This window comes from Oryzias melastigma, unplaced genomic scaffold (assembly GCF_002922805.2).
Source record: "Oryzias melastigma strain HK-1 unplaced genomic scaffold, ASM292280v2 sc00310, whole genome shotgun sequence".
NCBI classification, from domain to species: domain Eukaryota; kingdom Metazoa; phylum Chordata; class Actinopteri; order Beloniformes; family Adrianichthyidae; genus Oryzias; species Oryzias melastigma.
In genome coordinates, this window is record NW_023416918.1 from 97,098 (window position 1) to 111,964 (window position 14,867).

Below are 14,867 nucleotides of genomic sequence, written 5' to 3' on the forward strand. Positions count from 1 at the left end.
AAACAACGTCTCAGGTGTTAAAGGGTTAAGTGTCTTAATATTTACAGATTGAATCAGGATTTCTGTCCCTCATATGAACCACACTGCCATTAGTGTCAATGTACTGACTTTTTACTCTAACCAGTATGAGTGTAGCTTCTTAGAAATTCCTCACAGAGTGAAAAGCTGACCAAGTTTGAGATTTTGCTGCCAAACTTCCAGAATTTGGAGACTCTTGTTTCTTTGTGATGAGTTCGACTCCGTGCTCCCCCATCCAGAATCAGATCAGATCGACAGGCATCCACAAACCGAGGCTAACATGATTTAGAAGGGTGCAAATTCCTTTTCCTTCCTGTCTTTTTCCAGGACTCCAAAGCGTATTACAACCTGCTGAACCAGGTGGCCCCGAAAGGAGAGGAGGAGGGAATTCCAGCCATCGTTGTGGACATGACGGGAATCAGGGTGAGACCTGGGAAATCTTCCTGTGGTTTTTATGAGCTTTGCAGAGTTTTCTGAAAGCAAGAGCATCATCTTCACACGTCTGCAGGAGAAAGAGGACCTTAAGAGAGCCGAGTGCATGCTGGACCAGGCCGACCGGCTCGGCTGCAGGCAGTTTGTTATGCCAGCGGATGTCGTCCGTGGAAACCCCAAGCTCAACTTGGCTTTTGTGGCCAACCTGTTCAACAAGTACCCAGCTCTGAAGAAGCCGGAGAACCAGGACATCGACTGGAGCTCCATCGAAGGCCAGTTCAGCGTCTTGTTTTCTTTCCAGACCAAATTGGGACCTGGCTATTTCCTGATTTTAAAGAATTGACTGTATTTTACAGGTGAAACCAGGGAGGAGAGGACCTTCAGGAACTGGATGAACTCTCTGGGTGTGAATCCCCGTGTCAACCACCTTTACGCGTGAGAAAGCTCCTCCTACTGCTGTGGACATCCACCTGCTGATGCTGGGCTTCTCAGGCACTGATGCTGTGTGTTACAGAGACATCGATGACGCCCTGGTGATCTTCCAGCTCTATGAAAAGATCAAGGTTCCTGTGGACTGGGACAGGGTCAACAAGCCGCCGTACTCCAAACTGGGCAGCAACATGAAGAAGGTGTGTCATCTGTGTGTGAAGTTAGCGTCAGCGTGGAGTCTATGAGGCCAGATCAGTCTCATAATTCAGAAATGCATAGTCTATTTCACAAATACTCGTGCTCTGGTTGTTGACCTGGCACGTCAAAATTCACCATATGGATTTCTCTCGCCAATACAGGGGGATTCACAACTGAGAAACCTTTTTTTAAATTCACATTCGGTGACTCATATGATCTAAGTTTATATCACAATTTTATTTTTGTGAAACAGTTTGTGTGCGTTCGTGAAACAGATCATTGGAATTTGTGAATTTATATTATGTGTTTTCATAAATATACATTTGTGAACCGGAGCATGTGCATTTGTGAAATAGACTGTGTATTTCTGAATTATGAGACTGATCTGGCCTCATACTAAGCTGACCTGTTGTTTTGTGATCCAGCTGGAGAACTGCAACTACGCAGTGGAGCTGGGCAAAAAAGAGGCCAAGTTCTCTCTGGTCGGCATTGCCGGTCAGGACCTGAACGCAGGGAATCGAACCCTCACCCTGGCTCTGCTCTGGCAGCTCATGAGGAGGTAACAAATACTTTCAAAAGGTGTTTATGAGTGGACGCTCACTGAACCTGAACAACAATGACTGCTGTGATTCAGACTGTTTTTATAACGTCCACTCCATCCAAATCTATTTTTCTAATATTTCAGAACCTGGTGTTTGAAGCTCATATGTGTCTCCTTCTGGTGCTCAGGTACACTCTGAACATCCTGGAGGACCTGGGTGATGGACAGAAGGTGACGGACGACACCATCGTGTCCTGGGTCAACGACACGCTCACACATGCAGAGAAGAACACCATCTCCAGCTTTAAGGTAAACCAGTAGGAACCTGTTCAGACAGCAGGATGGAGGAGTCACCTTTCACCGACCACTAAACCTCAGTTAATACAGAAGTAGAACTTTATGGGATCTGAATTTAAGCTATTTACAAAGTGCCAGTTCATGCTAGTTTGTGTAAAAATAATCAAATTCAAAGAACATCTGAGGAATTCCGACAATCTTCACATTTACAGATTTACAAATCGCTTTACAGTTTAGTTTGAATAATAACTTTTAATCAAGACAACATGAATTCAGTATATGATATCCCCCCCTGTGTTTGCCTATATTTGCTTAAGTGGGCCCTCAGTGGGTAGGGTAGCTATGCTAGGCAGCCGCCTGGTGGACAGCGGAGCTCCCTAGCTGGTTACATTGGAGCTTAATAGTTCAATGCAGCGGAGATCGCCAGAGATGAGCTCGGTCTGTTTTTGAAATGACTGATCCATGCTGTCACTATGGCGTTTAAGGCACTGTTTCAGCGGAACTCGCTTCAGGGGTTTCTAGCAAGATACAACGGAGCTTGCTAGCTCTGTATCAACTGAGCTAGCGAGTTCGTTACAGAGGAGCTTGCAAGCATACTATAGTGGAGCTCGCTACAGCAGAGTTTCCTAGTTCGCTACAGAGGAGCTAGCTAGCATATTATAGTGGAACTCGCTACATTGAAGCTTGCTAGCATACTACAGTGGAGCTCACTAGCCTACTACAGCAAAGCTCACTACAGCTGAGTTTGCTAGCATACTATAGTGGAGCTAACTAGCATACTACAGTAGAGCTCGCTACAGCGCTGCTCGCTAGCTCGATATAGAGAAGCTCTAGCTCGCACCGCTTTTCTCCTTCACAATCTGCTGGAATTACGTTGATCATAGTAATGTTTGAAACATTTCAGTATGTTAAAGATTTTGTGTTTTAGTGTCTCCAACCAGCTGCAGAACAAACAGCTTCAGGAACACACAGGTTTTGAGTCGAGTCTGTTGGTTGAAGAAGCCCACAGAACACGATCCTTCTCCTGACTCTGTCTTTTTAACACAAAGATGTTTCTTCTCTGAAGTCTCGGATAAAACATCAGCTTTCTGATGTTCTTGATGTCTCGAACGCTTCCTGAAGTGGATTTATTGAGCTGGATCTTTGTGTAGGACCTGTCTATCAGCAGCAGTATGCCGGTTCTGGACCTGATCGATGCCATCCAGCCCGGATCCATCAGATATGACCTGGTGAAGGCGGAGGACCTGACGGAGGAGGAGAAACTCAACAATGCGAAGTACGTGCCATAGTTCAGAGCCCTTTGAGGCTGTGGTTTCTGAGACCGTCACACCTGAAAGTCTGCTTTGGTTTCAGGTATGCCATCTCCATGGCCAGGAAGATCGGCGCGCGGGTCTACGCTCTGCCTGAAGACCTGGTGGAGGTCAAGCCCAAGATGGTGATGACGGTTTTCGCCTGCCTCATGGCCCGCGGCATGAAGAGAGCCTAAAGCCCAACTCAGCAACCTCCCACACAGAACCTGAAAGCAGACCCACATATTTGTCTGTAACCATGGTTACAGACAAATATCTGTATTCAGTCGTTGATGTCTGCTCTGGAGTTTCATTGAGAGAAACTTTGAGAACGACCAAACAGAAAGTGAATTTGAAAACATGAGGATCTAGAAATTCGTTTTCACTTGAAAATGATCAGAATTTTCCCTTAAAACAGTTTTAAGAATGAAGCCGCAGAACTAAATCGAAACACTTTGATTTTTGTTGAAAGTCTGTCCTTTGAAAGCTCCAGCGTCTCTCTGGATTTCTGATCGGTTTCTAAACCAGCTTCTGGCACAAGCTGGGTTTGGAACTGAAGCAGCTTCATTTTGCCGCAAGCTTGAAACATTTGTGTCTTCGTTCCACTGTTTCTGATTTACAAACAAAACACCTTTCAGGTGCTTTAACAGATGTGAGTTTTTAATAAAACAAAGAACTATTTCTGAAGTTAAACGGTGTTGTCTAATTTTTGCACCTCAGAATTTCATCACTTGGACAAACAGATTAAGAATTTTTAAGGATTATCAAAGAACAAAATCAAACAGAAGGCTTTGGGATTACATTAAAAACTCTTTTTTTATATACATTAGATAACTGAGGAAAATGATGGCAAAATGTTTATTTTACTTTTAGAGGGGTTCATTTTTTATTAATTCAATTTTTTTATATTTATACATTTAACCCTTTAACACCTGAGGCGTTGCCAGTGACACAGTAAGCACAAAATCTTTAACATGCTGTAACTTTTCAGTCGTTAACACGAGCCGCTTTTCTCCTTTAGAATCGACTGGAATTATCGTGTTAACTGTTAAAAAATTACAGTAAATCAAAGAACATAAACCCGGGAGCTCTAGTGTTAAAGAGTAAAAAAAAAACTGTCTTTTTCATCAGTGTTGTGAAGTAAACATCTTCAACTTTCTGGCATTTTTCATTCCAGTAAACCTGCTACACAGGGTGTTTTATTTTGAAAGGACATGTTTTTGTGGTGCTGTCAAAAGAAAAACAAGTTCAACTTGTTATAAAAATATAAAATTAAAAAAAGCCACTAAACCGAAAGAATTCAATTTAAATTCAACATGGCTGCCGAAGCACAGACACACAGATGGGCAGGTTCTGGATCCTTGCTTCAAACTTTTACTAAAACCATTGAAAAACATTGTCTTTTTTATCAATACATGCTTCTATTGCTCTTTTATCCTTTTATCTTTTTTTGAGTCTACAATATCCAAGAAAATTGATGAACAAATCTTTTTACCTGCCAAGAGGAGTCAACACCTTCTTTTTTCAAAGATTCTGAACTCTGGACCTGCTAGGCTGCCACCGGGTAACCATGAACGTTCAGCAAATATCAAACCATCCCTGAGAGTGTATTATCTTGTCATCATTCTACTACTGGCTGGGGATGTTGAAGTGAATCCTGGGCCATCACGTCCAAATACAAACTGTCAGGATGCTTCACAGCTAACCGGCCACATCCTCGGCTTTATGGACTACAAAGTCACCAAAGCTGGCCACAGCCACTGTCAACAGAAGATCAACCACAACTACAATTGCAGATGTCGGGACTACAAACTCTACTAACATTACAAACTAACTGGGCCTCAACCATGGATAGCTAGGCTTCAACCACAGCTAGCTGGGCTACAACCACAGCTAACCAGGCCTCAACCAGGACTTGCTGGCCTACAACAAAAGCCAAATGGACCCCATACACTGCCAATCAAGCCTCAGCCACTGCTGAATGGGCGTCATCTACTACCAGCTGGGTATCATCCACTGCTGACCGAGTTTCTTCCACTGCCAACCAGGACTCACTCAAGGCTGACCGGGCCTCCTCCACCATCAGCTGGGCCTCCTTCACCACCGGTTGTACCTAATCCTTTACCGGCAAGGCATCGTCCACTCCCGACCGGACTGCATCTACTGCCTGCTGAGCCTGAGAGACATCAACCAACAGTACAACCATTGCTAACTGAGCTACATCCTTCAGGGGACTCGCAGACACCACAACAGTCTAACACCACCAGCTTCTGTAAGTCATAACAAACATTTATTCATAGACATATAACCCAGTTCTGAAAAAACACAGGTCTTTTAAGCTATTCAAGACTCTTAATCAAGCCAGGACAATATGGGATCCTCAATTTAAAAATAAAGGTCTGTTAGGAGGTCATATTAATATACGTAGCTTGGGTCCCAAAAAGAGAACAGCTGGAACACCTACTTTTGAATTCCAACATAGACTTCTTGGGGCTAAGTGAAACATGGCTAAAACGTTCATCTCCAGAAGCAGTTGTAACACAACAAGGCTACAGTGTATACAGAAAAGATAGACTTGAAGGAAAGGGTGGTGGTGTTTTGTTGTATGTCAAGGATACTATAAAGTGTACTCAAATCATATGGCCTAAAGAATTCACAGTTGAATGTGTTGGGGTTAACATGTCACTCTCAGCAGAAATGTCTTTTACTATAACATGTCTTTATCGTCCACCCTCTGCAAAAACACATTTTTATGACCAACTCAAATCCCTCTTAAACTATTGTGATTTTAGCAAAGAAGTTATCATGCTGGGAGATTTTAATGTAAATTGGGATAGTAAAAACAATAGGAAAAGACTGAAGGAGGTTACAGATCATTTTAGTCTGACACAGATGATTACAGAACCAACTAGAATGACAACCTCCTCCCAAACAAGAATAGATCTGATCTTTTCAAATAAGTCAGAAAGAATAACAAAAACCCATAACTTTTTAACTGGTCTGTCTGATCACAATGCAATCTTTATCTCCAGAAAACTTACAAAAAAACGTTTCATTCACAAGAATAATAACTCAAAACAAATGTTTTTACCAAAAAGTCAGAAGATAAGATCTCCACCTGGGCTTAAATAATTTTGACTGGTCAAAAATTAGTTCATGCAATGACACAGATAAATGTTGCAAACTTTTACACTCCTCAATTGAAAATATTATAAACCCCTTCTTAAAAAAGGGAAATCATAAAACACGTACCAATTCCTTACCTTGGCTTAGTAGTGAGTGTAAACAATTAATGGTATTAAGAGATAAACTCCTCAAACAATTCCTCAAATCTGGTCTCTCCACTGATAGATTACAGTTCACCGCCACCAGAAATAAGGTTGTCCAGGGTCTACGAGTGGCAAAGGCAAAATTTTTTATGACAATGATAGGTGAGGCAAGAGGAAACCCTAAACGCATTTGGGAAAACATCAATAGACTGATTTCTCAACCAAAAAGAGAGAATGCCAACGAACTTGAACTAAAATTTAATAAAGAATTGATATCAGACCCCACTATCCTTGCTGGCAGATTGAATGAATATTTTCTAAACGTAGTACACGAGATCTCACAGACTTTTACAAATAACTATGACCTTCAGCAAAATTCATCTTTTCAATCTCTAACTAATGACCAAAATAGTTGCACCTTACTTGAATCTGTAAACTACCCAAAGTTTGCCATTAAGAATATAACAGAAATAGAAGCTCTGGATATAATCTCCACACTTAAAAGTTCAAAGGCAAAAGATGAATTTGGACTTGATACAAATCTGGTAAAGTGCTATAAAAGTTGTTTTCTAAAACCTATCACCCACCTGGTCAACTTGTCAATCACCCAAGCAGTTGTCCCACAGGAATGGAAAATGGCAAGAATAACTCCCATCTTTAAAGCAGGTGATAAAACAGACCCTGCTAATTATAGACCGATCAGTATTTTACCGATTACATCCAAAATAGCAGAAACATGGGTGGCTAAATCTATTACCGAACACCTGAACACTAGTGGTCGACCCCTACATCCAATGCAGTTTGGTTTTCGTTCTTGCCACTCAACTGAAACAGCAGTTTGTGTTTTTACTGAAAAGGTCAAAAATTATCTAGACAAAAATAATTGTGTTGCTGCTGTGTTTATTGATTTTAAGCGGGCTTTTGATACAGTTAACCATAACAAATTGATTGCTAGACTCAATTCATTTCATTTTACAGATCATGCAATTAAATGGATTCAGTCATATCTATTAGAAAGGAGACAGTGTGTGCAGGTGGGTGACATCAAGTCACCTTACCTTAACTCACCAGTAGGGGTTCCTCAAGGGTCAATCCTGGGGCCATTACTGTTTTCTCTTTATGTCAATGATCTACCAAATGTATGTAAAAATGTGGACACTATTATGTATGCAGATGACACTGTAATTTTTACTTTTGGCCAAAGCCCCCATGAAGCAGCTCAACGACTCTCTATCGCTTTGGAAGACCTTCAGAGGTGGTTGACTGACTCTTGCCTTTCCTTGAATATAAAAAAAACAGTCTGCATGTTATTTTCTAAAACATCTTGAAGCCTGTCTCCTGCAAAGATTTACTTGAAAGGAGAAGAATTACAGCATGTCCAATATTTTAAATACCTTGGCGTGATGCTGGACTCAAAACTTTCTTTTAAAAAGCATGTTAAAAATATTGTAAAAACTGTCAATTTTAATTTGCATAATTTTAAACATATCAGAGCATCGTTGACAGATGAAGCAGCACTTGTATATTTACATTCACTGATCTTATCCCACATAAATTATTGCATCACCACTTGGTCATTTGCTGCCTGGTACCACTGTCCTTAGACCTCTTGAATCCTGCTACAAAAGAGCTCTGAAGGTCCTGGATAAGAAACCTCTCTTTTATCATCACTGTCACATTCTCCAAAAATATAAACTCCTGAGCTTTGATAATCTTAAGCAGTTTAAGTCAGCATGTCTTGTTTATAAAGTTCTACATGGTTCAGCCCCCCCACCATTAAATGAATTCATTAAGCAGAAATCACTCAGAGGCTCCTCCAGAATAACTCGGGCTGTTGTTAGAGGTGACTGTGAGGTCCCATTTAGACGAACCTCCTTCTCACAAAATGTATTTTCATTCCAGGGCTCAACCTTCTAGAACAGAATACCAATAATAAGAGAAAGTGAAAGTTTTGTCATTTTTAAAAATCAGCTGAAACTTTGGCTTTTGGAGTCACAAATCTGCAATCATAAATGACCAGAAATAAGAAAACTATTACAAAGCAAGCTCCGATTTAAAAATTATATATCTGTTCAGACCTTTTCTGTATTTTATTTGTTTTATTCTGTATACTGTATCTTACCTGTGTTTCATAATTGTATGTGTAGTGTCTATCTTGTATTTCTTTTAACATCAACCTGCCAGGGGACTCCAGATGGAAATTAGCCTGAGACTATAATCTGGCATATTTACATTTGTTTTAATGTTCATTAATATGCATTGTCCCTTTCCCAATAAAAGTTATATATAAATGTAGAGAGGGATTCAGCTCTCTCTGGGTTTTGGGCAGTATAAGAAACCGACCCAAACCGCTGTTTTTGTGTCAAATTTGTCTTAGATTCTCATACTCTGAAACCACAGTTTGGGTTCAGTGTTTATTTTTGTCACATTGGACCGGTTCTCTTCATGTTGGGGCTGTAAAACGCCCCCTAGTGGTATTTTGGTGAACTGACCTTGCTCAGGTCAGATTGAGGGTCAACGCTCTGACCTTTTGTCATCCTAAAGTCTCAAAGAGGTTTATTTTATCTTAACATAATCTGATTTTTAAACAAATTTTAAATGTTCTAAGAGCATTTGCACCAAACCTCAATTCTTCATCAAAGAAGGAAAACTCCGAGCAGAACGGTCAGAACTTGTGTCACGTGAAATCGAATTATCAAACGTAGAACTCAGCACACATGAAGTCAGGAGTCTCACTCTGGAATTTGCATTGAACATTTTTATGAAAAGACAAAAGAAAGAGTAAAAACTATTTTTTCAGTTGAAACGTCTCACTGAGCAGGAGGAAATCTGCTGAACAAACAGCAGCTAATCGAGTTTCTGCAGCTTTGGCTTCATGCAACATCTGATCACTCAGAACACAACAATTCAAACTGAAGGATTTCATCAACTTTGAACCTTAAAGTTGAAAAGAAAAACCCAAATCAAAGACCTGACTCTTGTGAAACGTACGAGTCAGTGTCAAAGATGCTCAGCAGAGCTGCAGCCGCCACATATGTACACCATGTCCCCTCATGCCTGAGCTGCTCCTCTGACGCCCGGCTCACTTAGCGGGCTTGGCCTCGGCCGGGTTCTCCCCGGTGTCCAGGGTCTTCAGGAGGCGGAAGAGGCCGGCCGCCTCACGGATGCGGCTGAACTCGATGCAGAAGGCCTGGACCTCGATGAAGAGGTCCTGGACGTTGATGATCTTGTTTCGGATCAGCGATTGCAGGAAGACACACACCAGTCGGACCAGGCGGTTCTGTAAGAGTCAAACAGGTTTTTGTTTCAGAGGAAAATAGTCCAAAAAGGTAGTTGAATGTCAATTTTTAAAACTTTAAAACTGTAACTTTTTGACATAAATATGAATAAAAAATCAGGAATATTATTCCAGATTAAATCAACTTAAATCTTAAATAACTTTCAATATTTTACTCTCCATTAAAATATATTTTGTCAAAATTATACAAGTTAGAAATAAGAGCAAAATAACATTAGGCTGTTAATAACAACAAAATAAAATAAAGCTCATCTCAGCAGCTCCCAGACAGCGTGCTGACCTGCATGTACTTGTCTTTGATCTGCTCACACGTGGAGATGCAGTTGGAGATGTAGAGGTGGATGAACTCCGGAGGCAGATCCACAGCCGTGGTTAACCTGACGGAGGAGAGAGAACGACTCCATCACCTCCAAACGACAGACTGGAACCCAGCTGGAGGTTCATTCACAACGCAGTCAAAGCCCCGCCCCCACCTGTTGACCACCTCCATGGAGTGCAGCGACATGTCCATGTTGACCAGCACAGAGAAGTACTCTGTGATCTGGCTGCTCTGCATCAGCTTCAGCAGCATCTCGATGGCCACCAGCGGGTTGTTCTCCACCAGCTCCGGCAGCTTCGCTGGCGACAGCCCGATGTGGTACACCAGCTTCGGGTCCTTCTCCAGCTCGGCCAGCAGCTGCACACACGGCCAGGTCAGAACAGAGGGGTGACCACGTACAGGTGTAAGAGTCTATGCCTCCACATGCCAGCTCATCAACAGGCTTATTCTTGGTAAAGGATTTGTGTTTTAGGAAACGAACAATAAAGTTTTTTGTTGGGCGAAGGGAAAAATAAAGGTTGGCCAAACACGTTTAACCATGAAAAAAATAATAAAAGTCTTGCAGAAAACCAGGAAGACAAGAGCTAAAAGAATGATTGGAATAAAGAAAAACTAATAACTGTTGAGTTATTTTCTGACGTAGCTCCTCTTTGCTGTTCATAACCATGTCTGATCCCTGCGGGATAATAATGATCCCTGCGGGATAATAAAGGCAAACAAGGATAAAAATAATTTGAAACTGTCAAAAATATTTAAGGGAATGATTATTCACATGTAATTTTTTAAATATGTATGGTCAGAGTTGAACTTTTGTCTTGACCGCTCTTATTTTGAAAGCTGAAAATACGTAGCTTCGTAGAGACACTTGGTAATGAGCATTATTATTTTACAGTTACCCCTTAAAATACCTCGAAAAACAACAAATACCTCTTAATCCTAGGGGTGTAACGGATGACAAAACTCACAGTTCGGAGCATTTTGACACGAATTCCATTTGATGTGAACGGACAATTGATTTTGATGATGCGAGCCTAAGGTGTGTGCGCAGTATGTAGCGAAGGATTTCAGACATACCCTAAATATCAAGTTAAGATGTGTTCTGTCATAACACACAAGTTCCTTTTTCAAGTAAAGTTTTTTTAAAGTAGCGAAGAACAGACAGACGTAAATGTGCGGCTGACCGACCTGCGACTGCTGCTGCGCCGACAGTGGGCTCTTGAAGGCCTTGGCCATGATGCGTTTGATCTCCACGCCGGTGCTGTTCTTCACACACATGGACCGATCCCACTGGATGCTGTGGTCCGGCTCGGTGGGGTTCAGCCACGCCAGCTCGTCCTCGCACGCATGGAGCGGAGGCGGCGGCCGGATAAACTCGGGCCGGAAATGACCTGCGAGGGATTTCCAGTCAATCGGGTCACACCACAGTTACCATAGCAACACCTTCAGACTGAAAGCCTTTAACATCATCAGCAGTGTGGATGTAAAAGCAGAAAGTTTGATTTAAAACTAAAATAAGTTCAGCACAAACCTGACAGACACTCACTCAGACAAAAATGTACTATTTTTTAAAAATAAAAATATCAGTTTGGATCAGCTCCGTTCATCTGGATCAACCAGAACCCATGTGCTGTTTAATGAGGAGACGGTTACCATCTTTACAAGAACTTACTCTCCAGAGGAGGACGCAGCCCCGTGACCAGAGACTCAATGATCTGATTGGCCACAGAGCTGTCGAAGCCTGAGTTGGAGGAGTCTGGATCGGGGTCGTTGAGGATGCTGGGGAAGCTGGCTTTGCTCTGGGTGGGCAGCTCGGACTGTCGCTCTGCAAAAAGAGGGTTGGGGTTGATGGTGTCTCCATCAGTGATGAGATGTTTCCTCACAGCCTCACTCACCTGCTAAGGGAAGCTGCAGCCCGCTGATGTCTATAGACTGAGGCATGTTACCCACGTCCATGCAGGACACCTGTCTGGGGGTCTTTTTGAAGAGGTCTCTGGGCGGAGCCAGCATCAGCTGGGACAGGAAGAACTTCTCCGGCTGCGTGATGGGAGGAAGGAAGCCTAGACCCAATAGGACAGACACTGAGCGGTTCTGGTTCTGCACTGCAGGATGTAAAAGAGAAACAAACTGCTCCTACCGGACAGGGCTTTCTCCTGCTCCTCCCCGGAAGGTGCTGGGTTCAGCAGGTGCGCGAACACGGCGGCGAACGGGTTCGCGGCCAGCGGCTCGGTTCGGTACATCTCCCAGAGCAGGTAGAGAGCGGTGAGCCGCTGCGGGGAGCTGGGCAGCAGGTCCGGCTGCTGTAGCAGCATGACCAGAACCGAACCCACCTTGAAGTGGTCCGCCTTCCCAAAGTAATGATGGAAGTGCGTGGAGAGGCTCTCGAAGGTGTTGTTGCAGGCCTCATCCGAGATGATGCTCAGCAGGTTGGACAGTTCCTTCGGGGCCAGAGTCATCGTTTCCCGCCACGGTTCGGTCACAAGCAGAGAATGTCCGTGTCCCTGATAGCAAAGTGTTTCTTTATAACTACAGCGACGCTCTTACACCGCGCTAATTCATCTTTGAAGACGCAAAGTGAAGGACTGTGGCCCAGAAGTCATCCCGATCTGGATCCAGTAGCGCGGTTAGCATCTAGTTAGCCTAGCTTACAGAGAAGCTACGAAACCGTGAAACTCATCGAAAACATCAACATTCTAATCGAAAAAGTTATCAAAATACATTAAATATATGTATAACCTATTAACTGAACCATACTCGGCCTACAATAGATTATATTTCCAGACTAGGAAAGAAACAGGCTCATTGAATAGGATAAAGCCGAGAGGCATTAGCTTGAAGTTTTTTGGTTTGAATTTTCCGGTGAAATGCATCTTGGGTAATGTAGTTACATTGTGCTTATGGGTTTGCAATTTATCCGCTGTTCTCCCTTCACTCCAGCAGGCGGCAGTGATGCATGAATTCCACCAAATCTTCATTGAAATTTATTTTTTGTGGTTTTGGCCTATTTTAAATCTATTTACGTTAAATGAAAAAAATAAATAAATAAACATATTAACATATTAACATATTTCAGTGTTCTTTTTCTTTGCAAAACTACATTTAATGGCAGATTTATGAAAAAAATGTGATATAACATGTGAAATATTGTGTTAAAATTTTAAGAACTAAAATAAACTGTAAAATATAACTGTAATTATTCTTGTGCTATATATTAAAAGCTTGATATAGAGGAATTAATGTTTTTTATCTTTATAGAATAAAATATTATTATTAAAATTATTATTTTTTGTGTCCTAAGCAGATACAAAGTTTATGAAAGTCCACATTGTAATTGCAAGGAGAAAAACAAGTCTGTGAAGGAATGAAAACAGACATAGTCAATAAAAGAAAAAATAGAAAAGAAAGTGAGGGGTCTGCTCAATCAGAAGTGATACATTTAAAGCATTTTAATTTTTGTTAATTTACTATTACATATTTTTTTATTTTTCTATAAATGTTAGATATAATTTAAGATATGTTTCTTTTAAATTATTTAAAAGGGGGATTTTTCTGACATTTATTTTCTTGTGAATATAATATTTTATCAAAATTATGATAAGGTTAATTATATATGCTTCATTGGAGTGGAAAAGTCAATCATTAAACATAAATAAAATCATTTATTTAGATAAATAAACAGTTTTCCAAACATACTTGTTAGGTAATATCCCATGACACAACAGAACAATCCACAAAAAGATGTTCAATACTCTCTCCATCTTCCTGACAGAAACAACAATTATTAAAAATATTAGGGGAAAAATAACAAATATAATTGTTGTATGTACAATCTTGAAAACAAATTCTTTGATTTTGTTAGAAATAACGTATTTATATGGTAATATTTATTTAAATATGGCCACCTATGTTTGCATACGGGGTTTGAATAATAATCTAAGTGTGCTCGAATAAACTTGTTTGTGCACTTCTTTATCAACCAGATCAATTCCTTCAACCCAAATCAATTTTCTGAGTTAAATTTAGGAAAGTAAAGGAACGAAAACTACTATAAACAAAGTATATCCCTCACAAACAGAAAGTGGATTGTAGTAACCCTGCCCACAGCAGGAGTGCATTGTGGGAATTAGGTTCTGTTCTGTGGGTTGTTTCCAGGCTTTAGTTTTGCAGTGTTGTTCAAAGTCACCTATTTTGTTCCAGTGGTCTGAATTCACATTATATAGTTTATTTGAGAATGCTGGTCATGGCCTACTGGTTGTTTCTTTGCCTCCTGAACTTTCAGATGTTCAAATGTTGTGTCGATAGACGTGGGTCAACTCCACATTCTGCCCGATAGAAAGCTTTAGGTGGTGGATGCGGCTTGTTTGAAGCCTACCCACCTCCCAATGGAACCGGGGCAGTGGAATCTGTCAATCAAACGATATCAATTCTGAGGCATCTGACTGGTCAGTTTATAACTTGAATAACTGGTGATAAAGAAAAAAATATCTTTAAAGAAGTAGGATTTGAAAGAATGTGTTAAGAAGGAAACATTAGAGCAACAATGATTATTCTGACATATAAAATGACTGAGAAATAACTGTTTCCCAATGTAAGTCAATGGGACTTTGGCCTTTGGATACTTCCCATTTGGAACACAGAAGTAGGGGGGCTTGAGCGGTCCATTGTTATTCATGTCAATGGTTGGTATTGAAGTGTGGAACATTTTCATTGGTTTCTGAAGAGAGTTGGGCGCTCCAAGATGGCGTCTCCGTAGGTACATATACAGTGCTTTAAGTGGACA

The 14,867-nt window shown here is 41.2% G+C and overlaps 2 protein-coding genes and 1 long non-coding RNA gene across 3 annotated transcripts in view; 1 reads left to right on the forward strand and 2 right to left on the reverse strand.

Annotated features, from left to right (window-relative positions):
- lcp1 (lymphocyte cytosolic protein 1 (L-plastin)) overlaps positions 1 to 3,897 on the forward strand; it is a 25,533-nt gene extending 21,636 nt beyond the window's left edge. Inside the window, exons 9-16 of the mRNA XM_024264283.1 lie at positions 346 to 441; positions 527 to 722; positions 807 to 885; positions 965 to 1,079; positions 1,503 to 1,636; positions 1,807 to 1,927; positions 3,067 to 3,191; positions 3,269 to 3,897. Of these exons, the coding sequence (XP_024120051.1) occupies positions 346 to 441; positions 527 to 722; positions 807 to 885; positions 965 to 1,079; positions 1,503 to 1,636; positions 1,807 to 1,927; positions 3,067 to 3,191; positions 3,269 to 3,401 (999 nt within the window). The 3' untranslated portion in view covers positions 3,402 to 3,897. The remainder of the gene's footprint in view (positions 1 to 345; positions 442 to 526; positions 723 to 806; positions 886 to 964; positions 1,080 to 1,502; positions 1,637 to 1,806; positions 1,928 to 3,066; positions 3,192 to 3,268) is intronic.
- LOC112141204 lies at positions 2,820 to 3,386 on the reverse strand. Its single transcript, XR_002918332.1, has 2 exons — positions 3,246 to 3,386; positions 2,820 to 3,159 (listed from the first exon to the last, which is right to left on the reverse strand). It is a non-coding gene; the product is annotated as an uncharacterized LOC112141204 (long non-coding RNA).
- A 5,314-nt stretch (positions 3,898 to 9,211) lies between the features above and the next one.
- Positions 9,212 to 12,955, reverse strand: cnot11 (CCR4-NOT transcription complex, subunit 11). Its single transcript, XM_024264297.2, has 7 exons — positions 12,225 to 12,955; positions 11,983 to 12,147; positions 11,760 to 11,912; positions 11,276 to 11,478; positions 10,245 to 10,447; positions 10,052 to 10,148; positions 9,212 to 9,753 (listed from the first exon to the last, which is right to left on the reverse strand). Exons 1-7 carry the CDS (start codon positions 12,541 to 12,543, stop codon positions 9,556 to 9,558), a joined length of 1,338 nt encoding a protein of 445 aa, XP_024120065.1. The 5' UTR covers positions 12,544 to 12,955; the 3' UTR covers positions 9,212 to 9,555.
- Positions 12,956 to 14,867: the final 1,912 nt, after the last annotated feature.